General features: G+C 38.3%; 1 protein-coding gene across 1 annotated transcript in view; it reads left to right on the top strand.

The window, feature by feature from the left end:
• The window catches only part of Plcxd3 (phosphatidylinositol specific phospholipase C X domain containing 3), a 192,302-nt gene that overhangs the window by 105,652 nt on the left and 74,125 nt on the right, over window positions 1-12,525 (top strand). Inside the window, exon 2 of the mRNA XM_008842100.1 lies at window positions 5,486-6,194. Within this exon, the coding sequence (XP_008840322.1) occupies window positions 5,486-6,194 (709 nt within the window). The remainder of the gene's footprint in view (window positions 1-5,485; window positions 6,195-12,525) is intronic.

Raw genomic sequence — 12,525 nt, 5'->3', positions numbered from 1 at the left:
ATGAAGGGAATGTGGTTTTTTTTAAGTATTTTTATTTATTTTATTTACTTATTTATGTTTTCATTACAGCTTTAACATATTCAATAACACATTCCAGTGCAAGGATACATCTCTTTCAAAAGTGGCTGTAAATTTTTAGGTTCACACTTGAGGGACTAAGGCTAGGTAATCCCAAGGGAGGAAAGTTGACCGGTGACAGTAGGGATAAAGAGGAAGTTGCACACGTTTGAGTAAAGTGGTGCTTGAAAGCTGGTCTAGTGGTCTGCATGAGAAACCAGGTCACAAGTAATGGAATGGAAAAGAAAGACAGATCCGAGACAGGATTTGTATGTCTAAAACAGTAAGTACTTCAACACAGTGTGCCTGAGGACTGATGGATTGACCCGAGGAGCAAGGAAAAGTTGAAGATGAACCCAAGGAAAAAAGATGGAAGGGTGAAGAAACAATTGCATGTGCTGGTGGACATGAGAGTGTGGCAGGTTTGGAGGGAGGCTATTGAAATTTGCTTGGAACATTAAAATTCAAGATACGCACAGTGCAATGCAATTCATTTGCCTAGCAGACAGGAGTTCTGAAATACAGGGCGACGTGGATAGTGCCAAGTTTTGATGCATGCTTGGAAAGACAAATGATACTAAAATCTGAATAAAATTACCGAGATTTAGGGAGCAAGTTGAGGTCTTAGTTTGAATATACCTTTACTTAGGAGTTGGACAAATAAGAGGGCAGCAAGGGAGGTGGAGACAATCACAGGAGAGGGGAGAAAAACATGAAGATATAACGTGGTATACCTCTGTACCACATGCTTCAGAAAAGCTGAGCAGGATTTACTCATTTGTTTATTTAGAGACATCTGGTATAAGCCTTCGAGGCTCTGTGCAGGAAGCAGGGATGAAGTCACGGAGGTGATTGGCAGGTTGTCTTTTACAGTCACATGAAACCACAGTGGTATTTCCTAAGGTTTTTCATGGGCTGAAATACTGATAGACTTGTTATAGTAGATTGAGGTAAACAAGGGAACCTCTTCTTGGAGAAGAAAGGGGCAGACTGTACCAACTTATCTTGTCAGACTTTTGAGTGGAAATAATTAAGAGACCAAAGGCCAATGATGACCCTGTGTAAAATGGCCAAGCCTAATATGTAAAAATGATTATTAGTAGCATTTCACTTCTGTATCTTTTTCATGTGAAACATTTTGATTCACTGACTTGAATCAAATATTTTTGTATTAATGCATCTGGCTGCCATAATCCTCCTTGAGATTTAGAAGGCATTGTTTGTTTGTGTGTGTGTGTGTGTGTGTGTGTGTGTGTGTGTATGTTTTGTTTGTTGTTTTCCTTCAAACTTTCAGTCTGGCTTAAAATCAAATCTGTATATCTGGAGAGTTTTAGATGAAGAACAAGATATACAAATAGAGAAAAAGGCAACAAACAAAGTATAAGTAAATTAGTTGTTTTTATATTATTTTAATAGTATCTGATATTTTTATAACATTTATTTTATAGTCATTTGATGTTACTTTTATGAACATTTGATGTTACTTTTTCACATGATCTTTCTAAGAATCCTGTAAAGTAGGTATGAAGAGTATTTTAATTTAGTTAGCTGGAAAATAAAATTCATATCAATGGCTAGTGATCTTATAATCCTTTAGTGTTAAGCCATGAATCTTAAACCCCGAATCAGTCTTTTTGTTTCTGTTTATTTTCTATTCTGTTGGCCTCTGATTTTTCACTTATTTTTTTTCCTATTTTGATTTGTTTGGAGTTTAATTTACTCTCCTCTTTTTTTGAAATTTTAAGGTTGCAATTTAGGTAACTTGTTTTTATGCTTCATTCTTTTCAGATACGAGCACTTAATGGTGTATCTTTTCCTCAAACAAATCAAGTAGCTTAAAATAATTGAAAAATCAGAGGTCAACAAAACAGAAAATAAACAGAAGCAAAAGTTGATTCTTACACTAGTTTAGTAAAGTCAAGCACTTCTGGTTTGGACTGAGTCAAGTAAAAAAGAGAAAGGAAAATATTAACACATGAACTAAGGAGGGATGTGACCAACTTCTGAGGGTTTCAATGATGATGAATGGAAGTTTGCCTGGACTGGAACCATCCTCTGCATTAGTCTCCCTCACAAGGCTGCAACCAACATCCCACCAGGGAAGGACCTGCTTCCTCCTCTATTTGGTGTTTATTGACATGATTCCACCCCTTGAGGCCTATTGGATTAAAGGTCTCAGTTAGTTTGAGGCCATCAATGAGGTACTGATAAGAAGTCAAGAGTCCAGGAACACCATGTCAGTGCGGAAACAAAGTATTAGACCAGAGAATGTAGAAAATTCCCAAAGGAACAGAGCTTTCCAGTTTTAAAGGGATAAGGGTGGGACAAACATTTCCTGACTGTTTTTGTAAGGTCATAAAGTAGTTTTATTTTTTAAAAATATTTTATTTATTGTTTTTATTTTATGTATATGAGTGTGTTGCCTGCATGTAACTGCATCCATGTTGTGCAATGCCTGTGGAGGTCAGAAGAGGGCATCTGATTCCCCAGAACTGAAGTTTCATATGGTTGTTAGCCACCAAGTGCAAGTGGGTGCTAGAATTTGAACCTGGGTCTGCTGCAAGAGCAGTCAGTGCTCTTAACCGCTGAAACAGCTCTTCAGCCCTAAGTACGGTTTTATTGGCATAAAACAAATATTGGTAGAGGTACCATGTGTTTCTTAATGTCTAATCTTTAATTTATTGTCACCCTTCCCTTATGTTGAGCTCAGTAACCTACCTTCCTTTAAAGTTACCAAACAGCCTGATTTAGAAACTATTTTGTCTTTTCACAAGATTTTTCAAAATTCATGATTTTCATACCTTTTTAAATTAAAAATAATTACTATGTATTGCATGATAGAAAGGTTAAGAATAAAACCATATTAAAAGCAGAGTCATGATGGGGATGGGATCACGAGGCCCTAGGCCACCTTGAAGATATAAAAGCAGATAATGGTTGCTGGGAGAAGAGGAGACATTGTCTTTAGTGGTATAGACACTGAAAATGTCCTAATGAAAAATGAAACTCATTATTATGTATAGTTAACATATATGAATAAAAAATAAAAACAAAAATAAGATAGTAAAAGAAAGCAAAGAACTCATTTCTAGAAAAAAAGAATCTAGTTCTATTTTCTTCCCATTCTGCCTGCTTCTAAGTAATGTCTTATACAAGGTTAGAGAAGTAACTGACTCTTTTATCCATTTTCTTCATGAACAATCTTTTTGACTCTTAAGATTTGTATATTTATTAACTGTTTTAATCTTGCATCATTTAATTTTAAATTCTTTTATGCCCTACTTTGGGCATACTTCTTCATGAGTATTGGTCCATAGGACAATTTATTTAGCTTTTCATTTAAATTAATAAGCAGATGAACAGCTACTAATAAATCAATATTCAGCCATGTAAATGCCTATTAAAATATGCCAATGCCCTATGCAAACCTCTGTTTTTTGTTTATTCAGAAAGGGCTGACATTTTCTTCCCATACCATAAACTAAAGTTAAATAGATTGCACAGTTTGGGATTAAATTCAGCATGACATTTGTGTATATTTGGATTATTTTTTATTGCTTAAAAAGTCTAAAAATTCTGAGATATTGTCTGTTCTAAATCTTAAAGGTCACAATTTTCTGGGTATTAAAGTATTTTTACAAAACATTTTATCACCCAACTTTCCTTAGCATCTGAAGTTGATCTCTGTGCCTCCTATCTGTGGGGTGACACAGCACTGCAGAGGTATACATGTGATTATGTGCGTACATGGGGGCAGAAGCACAGATAGGCACAGATATGAATATAGGCATGGATAAATATTGCATCCATAGAAAAAAATGCTTCAGATTGCTTAGCAGACAAACTTTGAGAGGTTTCTTTCATGCGTGCTTGCGTGCATGCGTACCTAAATGTATGTGAGTTTTAGGTTGGAGAATTGAAAGAGCTAGAAAAAAAAACGGTGCTTCATGCAACTTATGCCAGAAACAAAGTAACAAAATGAACTCAGGAGAAAGCTAAGTGACAGATGGGGAATGATGGCACAGGGACTAGGTCTTGAAAGAGAAAGAAAAGGTGTCAAAATTGGAAGTATGTCTGCCATTTCTAGTGTGGAAAGCATCCAGGATACAGTAGTTGAATTTTAGTGATTCAGTAATCATGTCCACAAATTAAAAGGATTGGAAAAACAAAACTCAGCCTTGGAATATTTTTCTTTATTGGTTCCTAGTTGTATTTTAGTGGTACTGTACATTTAGAAGCAAATCACATGTGATAATCATGACGTTTATGGAGGTCTGATACTTAGAACTGTCAAAATAAATAATTGAAAGGATTTCTTGTTATCCCAAGGAAGCAATTTTTCTGAATTTGGAAATTAATTTCAAAGAAAAATATTCCAGTTAAGAGAAAATGTGAAGAACAGGGTCTATTAGTCAATTTTCAAATACTGCTGTGTCTGCTTGCAAGAAATCTCAGTTTGTTCACTTCGTGTATACGTTTTTGGTCTCATCTAGGCTCATCATTGCCCAGGCGCAATGTCAGGAATGAAGTTAAGGATACCAACATTGTACTCTTGTGTTTTTTCTATGTCTGCTGCCCTCTTTTGCTTTCCAAAGTGTGTGAGTTGAGAATTCATACACTGATTATCTTCCTGTGCAAAGACCTTCTTTATTCATTGAGACAATCCCTATAAGCTTAAAAATCAACCTAAAATGAAGGGAAATGGTATATCGGTTTTCTCATTGCTGTGACAAAATATCTGATAACAGTAACTTTAAGAAGGGGGGTTCTATTTTGACTCACAATTTGAGGGCTAGTGGCAGTGAAGTCATGGTGAGCACCCCTAGCTGGGGCAGTAGGAGCACAAGGCAGCCGGTCTCATAGCATCTGTAGTTAGGATACAGAGAGATGAATCCTGACGCCCTACTCTCTTTTCCCTCCTTTTTGTTCAACCAAGAACATAGAAGTTACATGGTCCTAGACCATTCAATATTGCTGCTCATGTTCTTGGTGGATCTTCCAAAATCATGCAACCTTCTCTGGAAATACCCTCTTAGGTGATTCTAAATCCTGTCACTCTGACAAGATTAACCAAACCATCAAAGATGGTAGATTGAAGACAAAGTATTAGTGCTCACGAGTACTAATTGTCCATATAAAAAGCCAATCCTAGTGACTGTGGTAAGTCTTATGTCACAGTGAACGATCATGTAAATTTTGAAATATGAGCATGAAGGCAACTTTATTATTATTTTATGATTAATTTGATCAATTGAATTGTTCTCTATCCCATACCAGGTCATTAAAGAATGTGCTTAAGATATGAATCATGACTAAATATTACATTGTGGCTTATTGAGAGGGGAAAGTATGTATATTTCACAAAGGAAAGAAGTGGGAAGGATGAAAGATTAGAAACTAACCACATTATGCCTTGTTACTCTCCCAGGGTCACATGATTCCTTCAGCTTCTACATTGATGAAGCCTCTCCAGTAGGTCCTGAGCAGCCAGAAACTGTCCAGAATTTTGTATCTGTGTTTGGAACTGTAGCCAAGAAGCTGATGCGGAAATGGCTAGCCACTCAAACAATGAACTTTACTGGTCAATTAGGAGCTGGAATCCGCTACTTTGACCTTCGAATTTCTACCAAGCCCAGAGACCCAGACAATGAACTGTACTTTGCTCATGGCTTATTCAGTGCCAAAGTCAATGAGGGTCTTGAAGAGATCAATGCATTCCTCACAGATCACCATAAAGAGGTAGTGTTCTTGGACTTTAACCATTTTTATGGGATGCAGAAATATCACCATGAAAAACTGGTCCAAATGCTGAAAGACATCTATGGAAACAAAATGTGTCCAGCAATTTTTGCCCAGGAAGTGAGTTTAAAGTACCTGTGGGAGAAGGACTACCAAGTGCTGGTCTTCTACCACAGTCCAGTGGCACTGGAAGTGCCCTTTCTCTGGCCTGGGCAGATGATGCCAGCACCTTGGGCTAATACCACAGACCCAGAAAAATTGATCCAGTTTCTTCAGGCATCCATCACTGAAAGAAGAAAGAAGGGCTCATTTTTTATATCTCAGGTGGTGCTGACACCCAAAGCAAGCACTGTGGTCAAAGGTGTGGCAAGTGGCCTCAGAGAAACAATCACAGAAAGGTAAGTACCCTTCCATTGTGAAAGAAAATGCTCCAATAATCTAAACTCAGATTCACAGAGCTTGAAAGTGATGGAACTAAAATCCTTACCTGTGCATATTACTTTCTTAAAGTAGTACATACACCACCCTAGTGTCTTAGGAAGAAAGCCTCTCTCCAAGGTCCTGGTGATGGCTGACGATTTTGTTCCTCCCTTGGTTTGTAGATCCATTACCATCTGCCACCTTCTTCACATGGCTTTTTCCCTATGCACTATGCAGCACATATACTGTCTTTTTAGGAAGGATTATTCTTCAGAGAGTGAGCATGCAATTTTTCAAGACCTGCTTGAAGTAGTAAGGCTATCTGTGAAGTATAATTTAAGACATCATCAAAGATCTTTGTCACCTCCCTACCACCTATCATGTAGTAGCATCCAAAATCATGGGTATCATTTATTTTTGCATTAACCTATTAAACAATGTAAACATTACCTGAGGAGAAAACCCAAATCCTTTTAATACAGTTTATTTTCATCTTCAATTGATCGTTTGATACACGATAAAGAGACAGAGCATGAATGATTTGCTTGGAGTAAAAGTCTTGTGGGGAAAGACAAGAAAAAGAAAAAACCCAGAATTGAAGATAGTATTAGTGACCTTGCAGCACAACATATGGGATGAGCAGCAACAGGGGGTAAAACTTGTAGTGGAAATAAGAATATAGGGCAGAAGAAGAAGTATGGGGAGAGATAAGTAACACTAAGGGCCTTTAGAAAAAGCCCCATGGAAATCTACCATTAAAGAAACTTCCCTTTTGTTGGGGGAGGGGGCAGCAGTTTATTTGAGAGCAAACAGACCTCTGGACTGCCTCTCAGGGAGCAGGGATACAGCAGCAAGAACAGCAGTGAGCAGGGGGAGTCAGATGTCTTTTATAGGCAGTTTGGTGGTTGGGTAAATTTCCATGATGTAGGCTAGGCAGTTCAGCTCAGGATTGGTTGGTCCCCCAGTAAGCAGAGGGACTTGCCTGGGGCTAAATTCAAACCCGCAGTTTTAGGAGACTGACAGGAACCTAACATTCCAGACTTTTGTTGATGATATGGGATGATGGTGTTTTCTCTCTAGCTACCTCCTGCTGTACAGGGACGTCTGCAAAGAGTGGGGTGGTCTCAAAAGGCTGGAACATTGGTCTGGATTTTGGGGTTAAATGGGCAGGTGGTGGTAGGAGACCTGAGGGAATTAAGTTAAGAGCATCTGGTTCACTGACCATTGAGGCATCTCATTGACTCTGTCCTGACCTGAAAAAAATTTCAAAGGCATGGAATAATCCTTATTATGAGGAGGATGGATATCAGTGGGCTGGGGAGGGGAAGAAGTAAGGCAAGAGTAGTTAGGCCCAAATTCTAGGTAGGGAACCAGGAGGAGTCAGAACAGGCTGAACTTTCAACTCAGAGTTTCTTGATGAGGGTTTCCAAATGTATCTATCTACGGGGTTTCTCCTCATTTTTCATTTAGCTGCCATGGCCAAAAGAAAAGATATGCTTTTCAGGCACTTTGATAGTTATTGGAGTGACTAGAATCACAGTGTGATTTCCCTCCCAAATGACCTCCCTCCTTTAATGACGGAATACAACTGTCAACAATACCAATTGTGATGATCTTTAGCAAGTAGGCACAGCTGAAGTCATGAGGATGGCAGTTATTTGGCTCAGAGGAGTGCTATGCAGCATCATCAAAACTCTGCCAGAGGGTGAGCTGTCAGAGAGTGAACTGGACTCAGGAAAGCAGACGGATTCGTAATCTTGGGCCTGTTGTGGTGAGTGGTGGGAGCCAGCATAGGTGAGATGGTTGCAGGAGTGCATGGTCAGCAGCATGGTTCATTACGAGGGAACCAGATCATAAGTAACACAGTCATTAATCTCCTGGGTTTTGGCACAATATGTATGGAAGAGGACATGGCAAAGACCACTAACCAGACAATTCCATGGGAGGAGGGGCAGCAGTTTATTTGAGAGCAAACAGACCACTGGGCTGCCTCTCAGGAAGCAGGGAAACAGCAGCAGAGAAACAGCCATAAAGAAACTTCTTAAAATATGTAAATATACATAATAAAAAGAGATTAAAAGGAATTACCTTATAACAGGGATACATTGCCTCTACTAACCATAGGCTAACAAATAAAACCCAATGCCAGAAATGGACTCCTTCCCTTGAAACTGTTGACTGGGGGGTCCCACAGACCCTTAAATAATATTGACATTTGCCCCTGCTTTTGGTTATCCATCAGAACATGACAGTGAGACCCAACTGCTGAAGACACTATATACATGAACTGTAAAACAAAGAGAAATCAAGCTTGTGCTGACTTCAGAGCTTCATCTCTACTGGCTAGCTTGCAGAGTGCTGGATGGTGCTATGCATACTACCCAAAGAGAAAGTTAATCATCTGCCTTACCTATCTCTGAATCCTGTGAGCTACAATAACAAGATAGGCCCATTGGCATAACAGTGGCATGAATATTATGGGAGTAATCAACTACTATCTAATTGCACTTAAGATTCACTTCATAGGATGGAGCCTGTATCTGGCATTGATATCAGGCTTAGAAACCTGAGGCTAGACAGGCCACAGGACATAGGGAAGAGCCCAATACTAGTTTTCTACTAAATAGTTTTCATATAAGCTGGCTCCTAATGACTTAGTGTTATACCCATAGCTCAATGTGTCTCTCAACTCTCAGCAGAGAAGTTTCCTTATGTAGTAGATGGTGATTAACATAGAAACCCACAACTGGCCAATGTGCAGAGAACAAGAGGCTACAGAGTGCTTATACCTGAGTAGGATGCCTATATCAAACTTCTGCCTAATAAGGGTCAAGGATCATTTTGGAAGAGGGGGCAGAAAGATTGTAAGAACCAGAGGTGGTAGATGATCACAATATGACCTCACAGCAGTGGTAACAGCATGCACAAGTCCCATGCAACTTCAAAACAGACAAAATCTCAGCATATACATGGGGATGTGGGTAAGAAACCCCAACCCAACCTAAGGAATGTCTGGCAACTGAGGCAGAGAAAGACAGTCCCTTTTAAGGATGAGACTCTTAGTGTGTTAATCAGAGTCCAGTGGTTGGACTCACAATGAAAGACATTTGGGGACATAAATCATATACTACATCTATATTTATATCATCTATATATCAGAGTACATTAAATTGGGTGGGGACAGTAAGGGGACATGTTACTAGGAGAAAAGATCTAAATACCATTAAACTGTATGAAAATCTCAAATACTAAATTAAAATTTGTTTTAAAGGAATATAGTTGCAATGGATCTTTTAGCCAAGCTGCAGATAATTTTATCTTGTGATTGATGGGGACCTAGCTATTAATGTTTAGCTATCAAGTGACCAGACGTGCATTTTAGATAATGATTGATCCAGTCTGCAAGACAGTTGAAGAAAATGAGTGGGTAAGTGGTTAGACATTCTTTAGAAAGTTGGTTCATGTTAACTGAGAAAATGAGAACATTTAGAAGAGGATGATATTTAGCTCTGGGGTATGAACAAGAGAAAGAACTAAGGATGTGGTTTCTGACTGAAAAGCAGGATGCAGGAACATTCACTGAGACAAGAACCAAAGATATGGTCTTGTGTTGGAAAAGTGGACTATACAGTCAGAGTCATGCTAAATTTATATACCAGTTAGAGCATTCAACTAGATGTGGCCAATTGAGCATTATAACTATAATCCAACTCATTTGGGGATATTGACATTTTGGAATACATAGAGCCACAAATAGAGTAAAAGTATTTGTCCTTACAAAATCACAACTGTTTTCTCTTGTTCAAATACTAACAGGAATCTCCCTGCACTCTGAGATTTAAATAAGACTGTAAATCATTCTTGTATACCTACACAAGTGAAAGACCTTCCTATATTTTCTAGCTTCCTTTCCTTCATACGAATTGAGCCCTTACTACTGATTGATCACATCATTTGATAAATTATTATCCTGTATAATCTGTCCATGTGTTCCATTATCTCATGCTTAGTTCTACAAAGATTTTTATATTTTATTGAACATCTAAGGAGATAGGAAAAGTTGTATTGTCACTGTAATATACACAATTTTAAAAGGAATTTTAGTTTTTGCTTGTCATTGTAAGTGTTTTTCCCCTGGAACACATTCCCTGGTGACATACAGATCACTCTATACCACAGCTCACATCCTTTGACGAAATTTTTATTTCCTTGTTTTTGTCACTTTCTGTCCCCTACACTTCCAGTGCCTCAAAGAATCTACATTCTTCACCAGATTACCATGCCTATTTATTGCTCTCTAGCCTTTGCAAGGCTAAACTCAGTAGTTCCATCTAAATAGCCACCAAATTAAGAAAGCTTTTATGTATTAGCACCATTTTCTACCAGCATTAATTGATTTGGTAGGTGACAACTTACCCTTTCTTTTACCAAATTATCAAGCAAGGGACATATGCACATATAAGAATATGTTACTTTAAACTGAATCCCTAAAGTCATCAAATTTTGTGGAACCACTGGGTGCCCCTGGAAGTGGGGAAGAAGCAGGAAATCCAGAATGAATTGACACCTGCTCTTTCCAGTCTTTCTTTATCTTGGAAGAAAGAAGCTTCAATTTTAACTTTTGTATTTTAGGAATGACACAAGTCTCCTATGGTAATGGAATATAGCCATTTCATTGTACAATTCTATGCTTAGGAAAGCATTTGCCCTTATTAGAAGACTGTTTTGCCTTCTCAGCCAAAACCTTTCTATGATTTCCCATGTACAGGACCAGCCTTTGAAAAAGTCAATAAATAAAGAATCAGAGTAGACGACTCTCACTTTACTCATTTATGGCATTTGATGTACCTGCTAAGTCATACTTAAACTACTTTTTGTTTATGCTCTAGTATGCTACCATCAAAGTAAGGGAAAAATAAAATATTAGGAAAGCATTGAAAATTGTATTTTATACAACTCTCCCCAGAGTCACAACGCACATTACCATGTAAAAGGCATTTCAAGTATTTTGGTGCAGAATCCTATTTAAATTTAACTAATAATGTTTTCCACACATTTAGCTTTTTTTTTTTTCTTTCAGATAACACTTATTAACAGCCCATGGAATTAATTGTAAAGAAATGACCTCAGCCATCTGTTCTAATTCAAAACCTCTCACTTGCCTGGGGCTTGTGTATCTGGAACAGTAGAGCTGTGTCATTGTAAAGAGAATGAGAAGCAGGAATAAGGCAGAAAAAGAATTTATAAAGAAGATATGAAGACTACATAGGGGTGACTCTTTTTCTTGAGAATCTACACTTGAGTGTATATGACTGTTCTTTGCTTAAGCCCCTCTCCTTTCCACAAGATCTGTGCTTAAATCATTAAGATGCTTTCTTTTTTAAAAATATTTTTACTGATTCAAGAATTTCATACAATGTATTTTGATCACATTCAGACCTACCCCCTCATTTCTATCCCCATTTTATTATGCCCCACCCCTGACTTCATGTCCTCTATTTGTCTTCTTTAAAGGTCTTTCAAGTCTAATCTTTGTTCCTCAAATGCTCTTAAGTGTGGATCTGGTTAACTTCTCAGACATCATACCAGTAAAGAAAATGGACTCGCCCTCTCTTAGCATCTATCAGTCATCAATAGATCCTAAACTAAGGCTGGGATTCTTGCCCACCTCCTCCACCTATGATGAGTGTTTGTCTGGCTTGGACTTGCATAGATCTTGTGCATGATGTGCCAAGCACTGTGGGTTCATACGTACACCTACTCCGTGGTGACCAGGCAACACAGTTTCCTTGTATTCATCTACCACTTCTGGCTCTTACAGTCTTTCCGCCACCTCTGGCACTCACAATCATCCCACCCCTTTTTCCACAATGATCCCTGAGCCTTGGGAGGAGAGGGTATAATGTAGGTGTCCCATTTAGGCCTGAGCACTCTGCAATCTCTTATTTTCTGTACACTAATCAATTGTCTCTGTGTTAATCATCATCTTCTGCAAGAAGCTTCTCTGGTGAGAGTTAAGAGATGCACTAATCTATGACTAGAACAATAAATCATTATGGGTCAGTTTAATACTATGCCTATTTAGCAGAATAATATAGGAGGTTCTTCCTACAGCCTGTGGCTGGTTGAGCCACAGGTTTTTGGTCTTGATAACAGTGCCTGGTATGGGTACCATCTTGTGAAGTAGACATTAAATCCAATCAGAATGCGGTTTGTCATTCCCATAACATTTCTTCCACTATTATATCTGTGGGCATATTTCATCAGGTCAGTCATTGTGACTCACATGTGGGTTCACACGTGGGCAAT

Source organism: Nannospalax galili, unplaced genomic scaffold (assembly GCF_000622305.1).
Source record: "Nannospalax galili isolate Female #2095 unplaced genomic scaffold, S.galili_v1.0 scaffold139, whole genome shotgun sequence".
Lineage (NCBI taxonomy): Eukaryota > Metazoa > Chordata > Mammalia > Rodentia > Spalacidae > Nannospalax > Nannospalax galili.
This window is presented reverse-complemented; position numbering and strand designations above follow the sequence as displayed.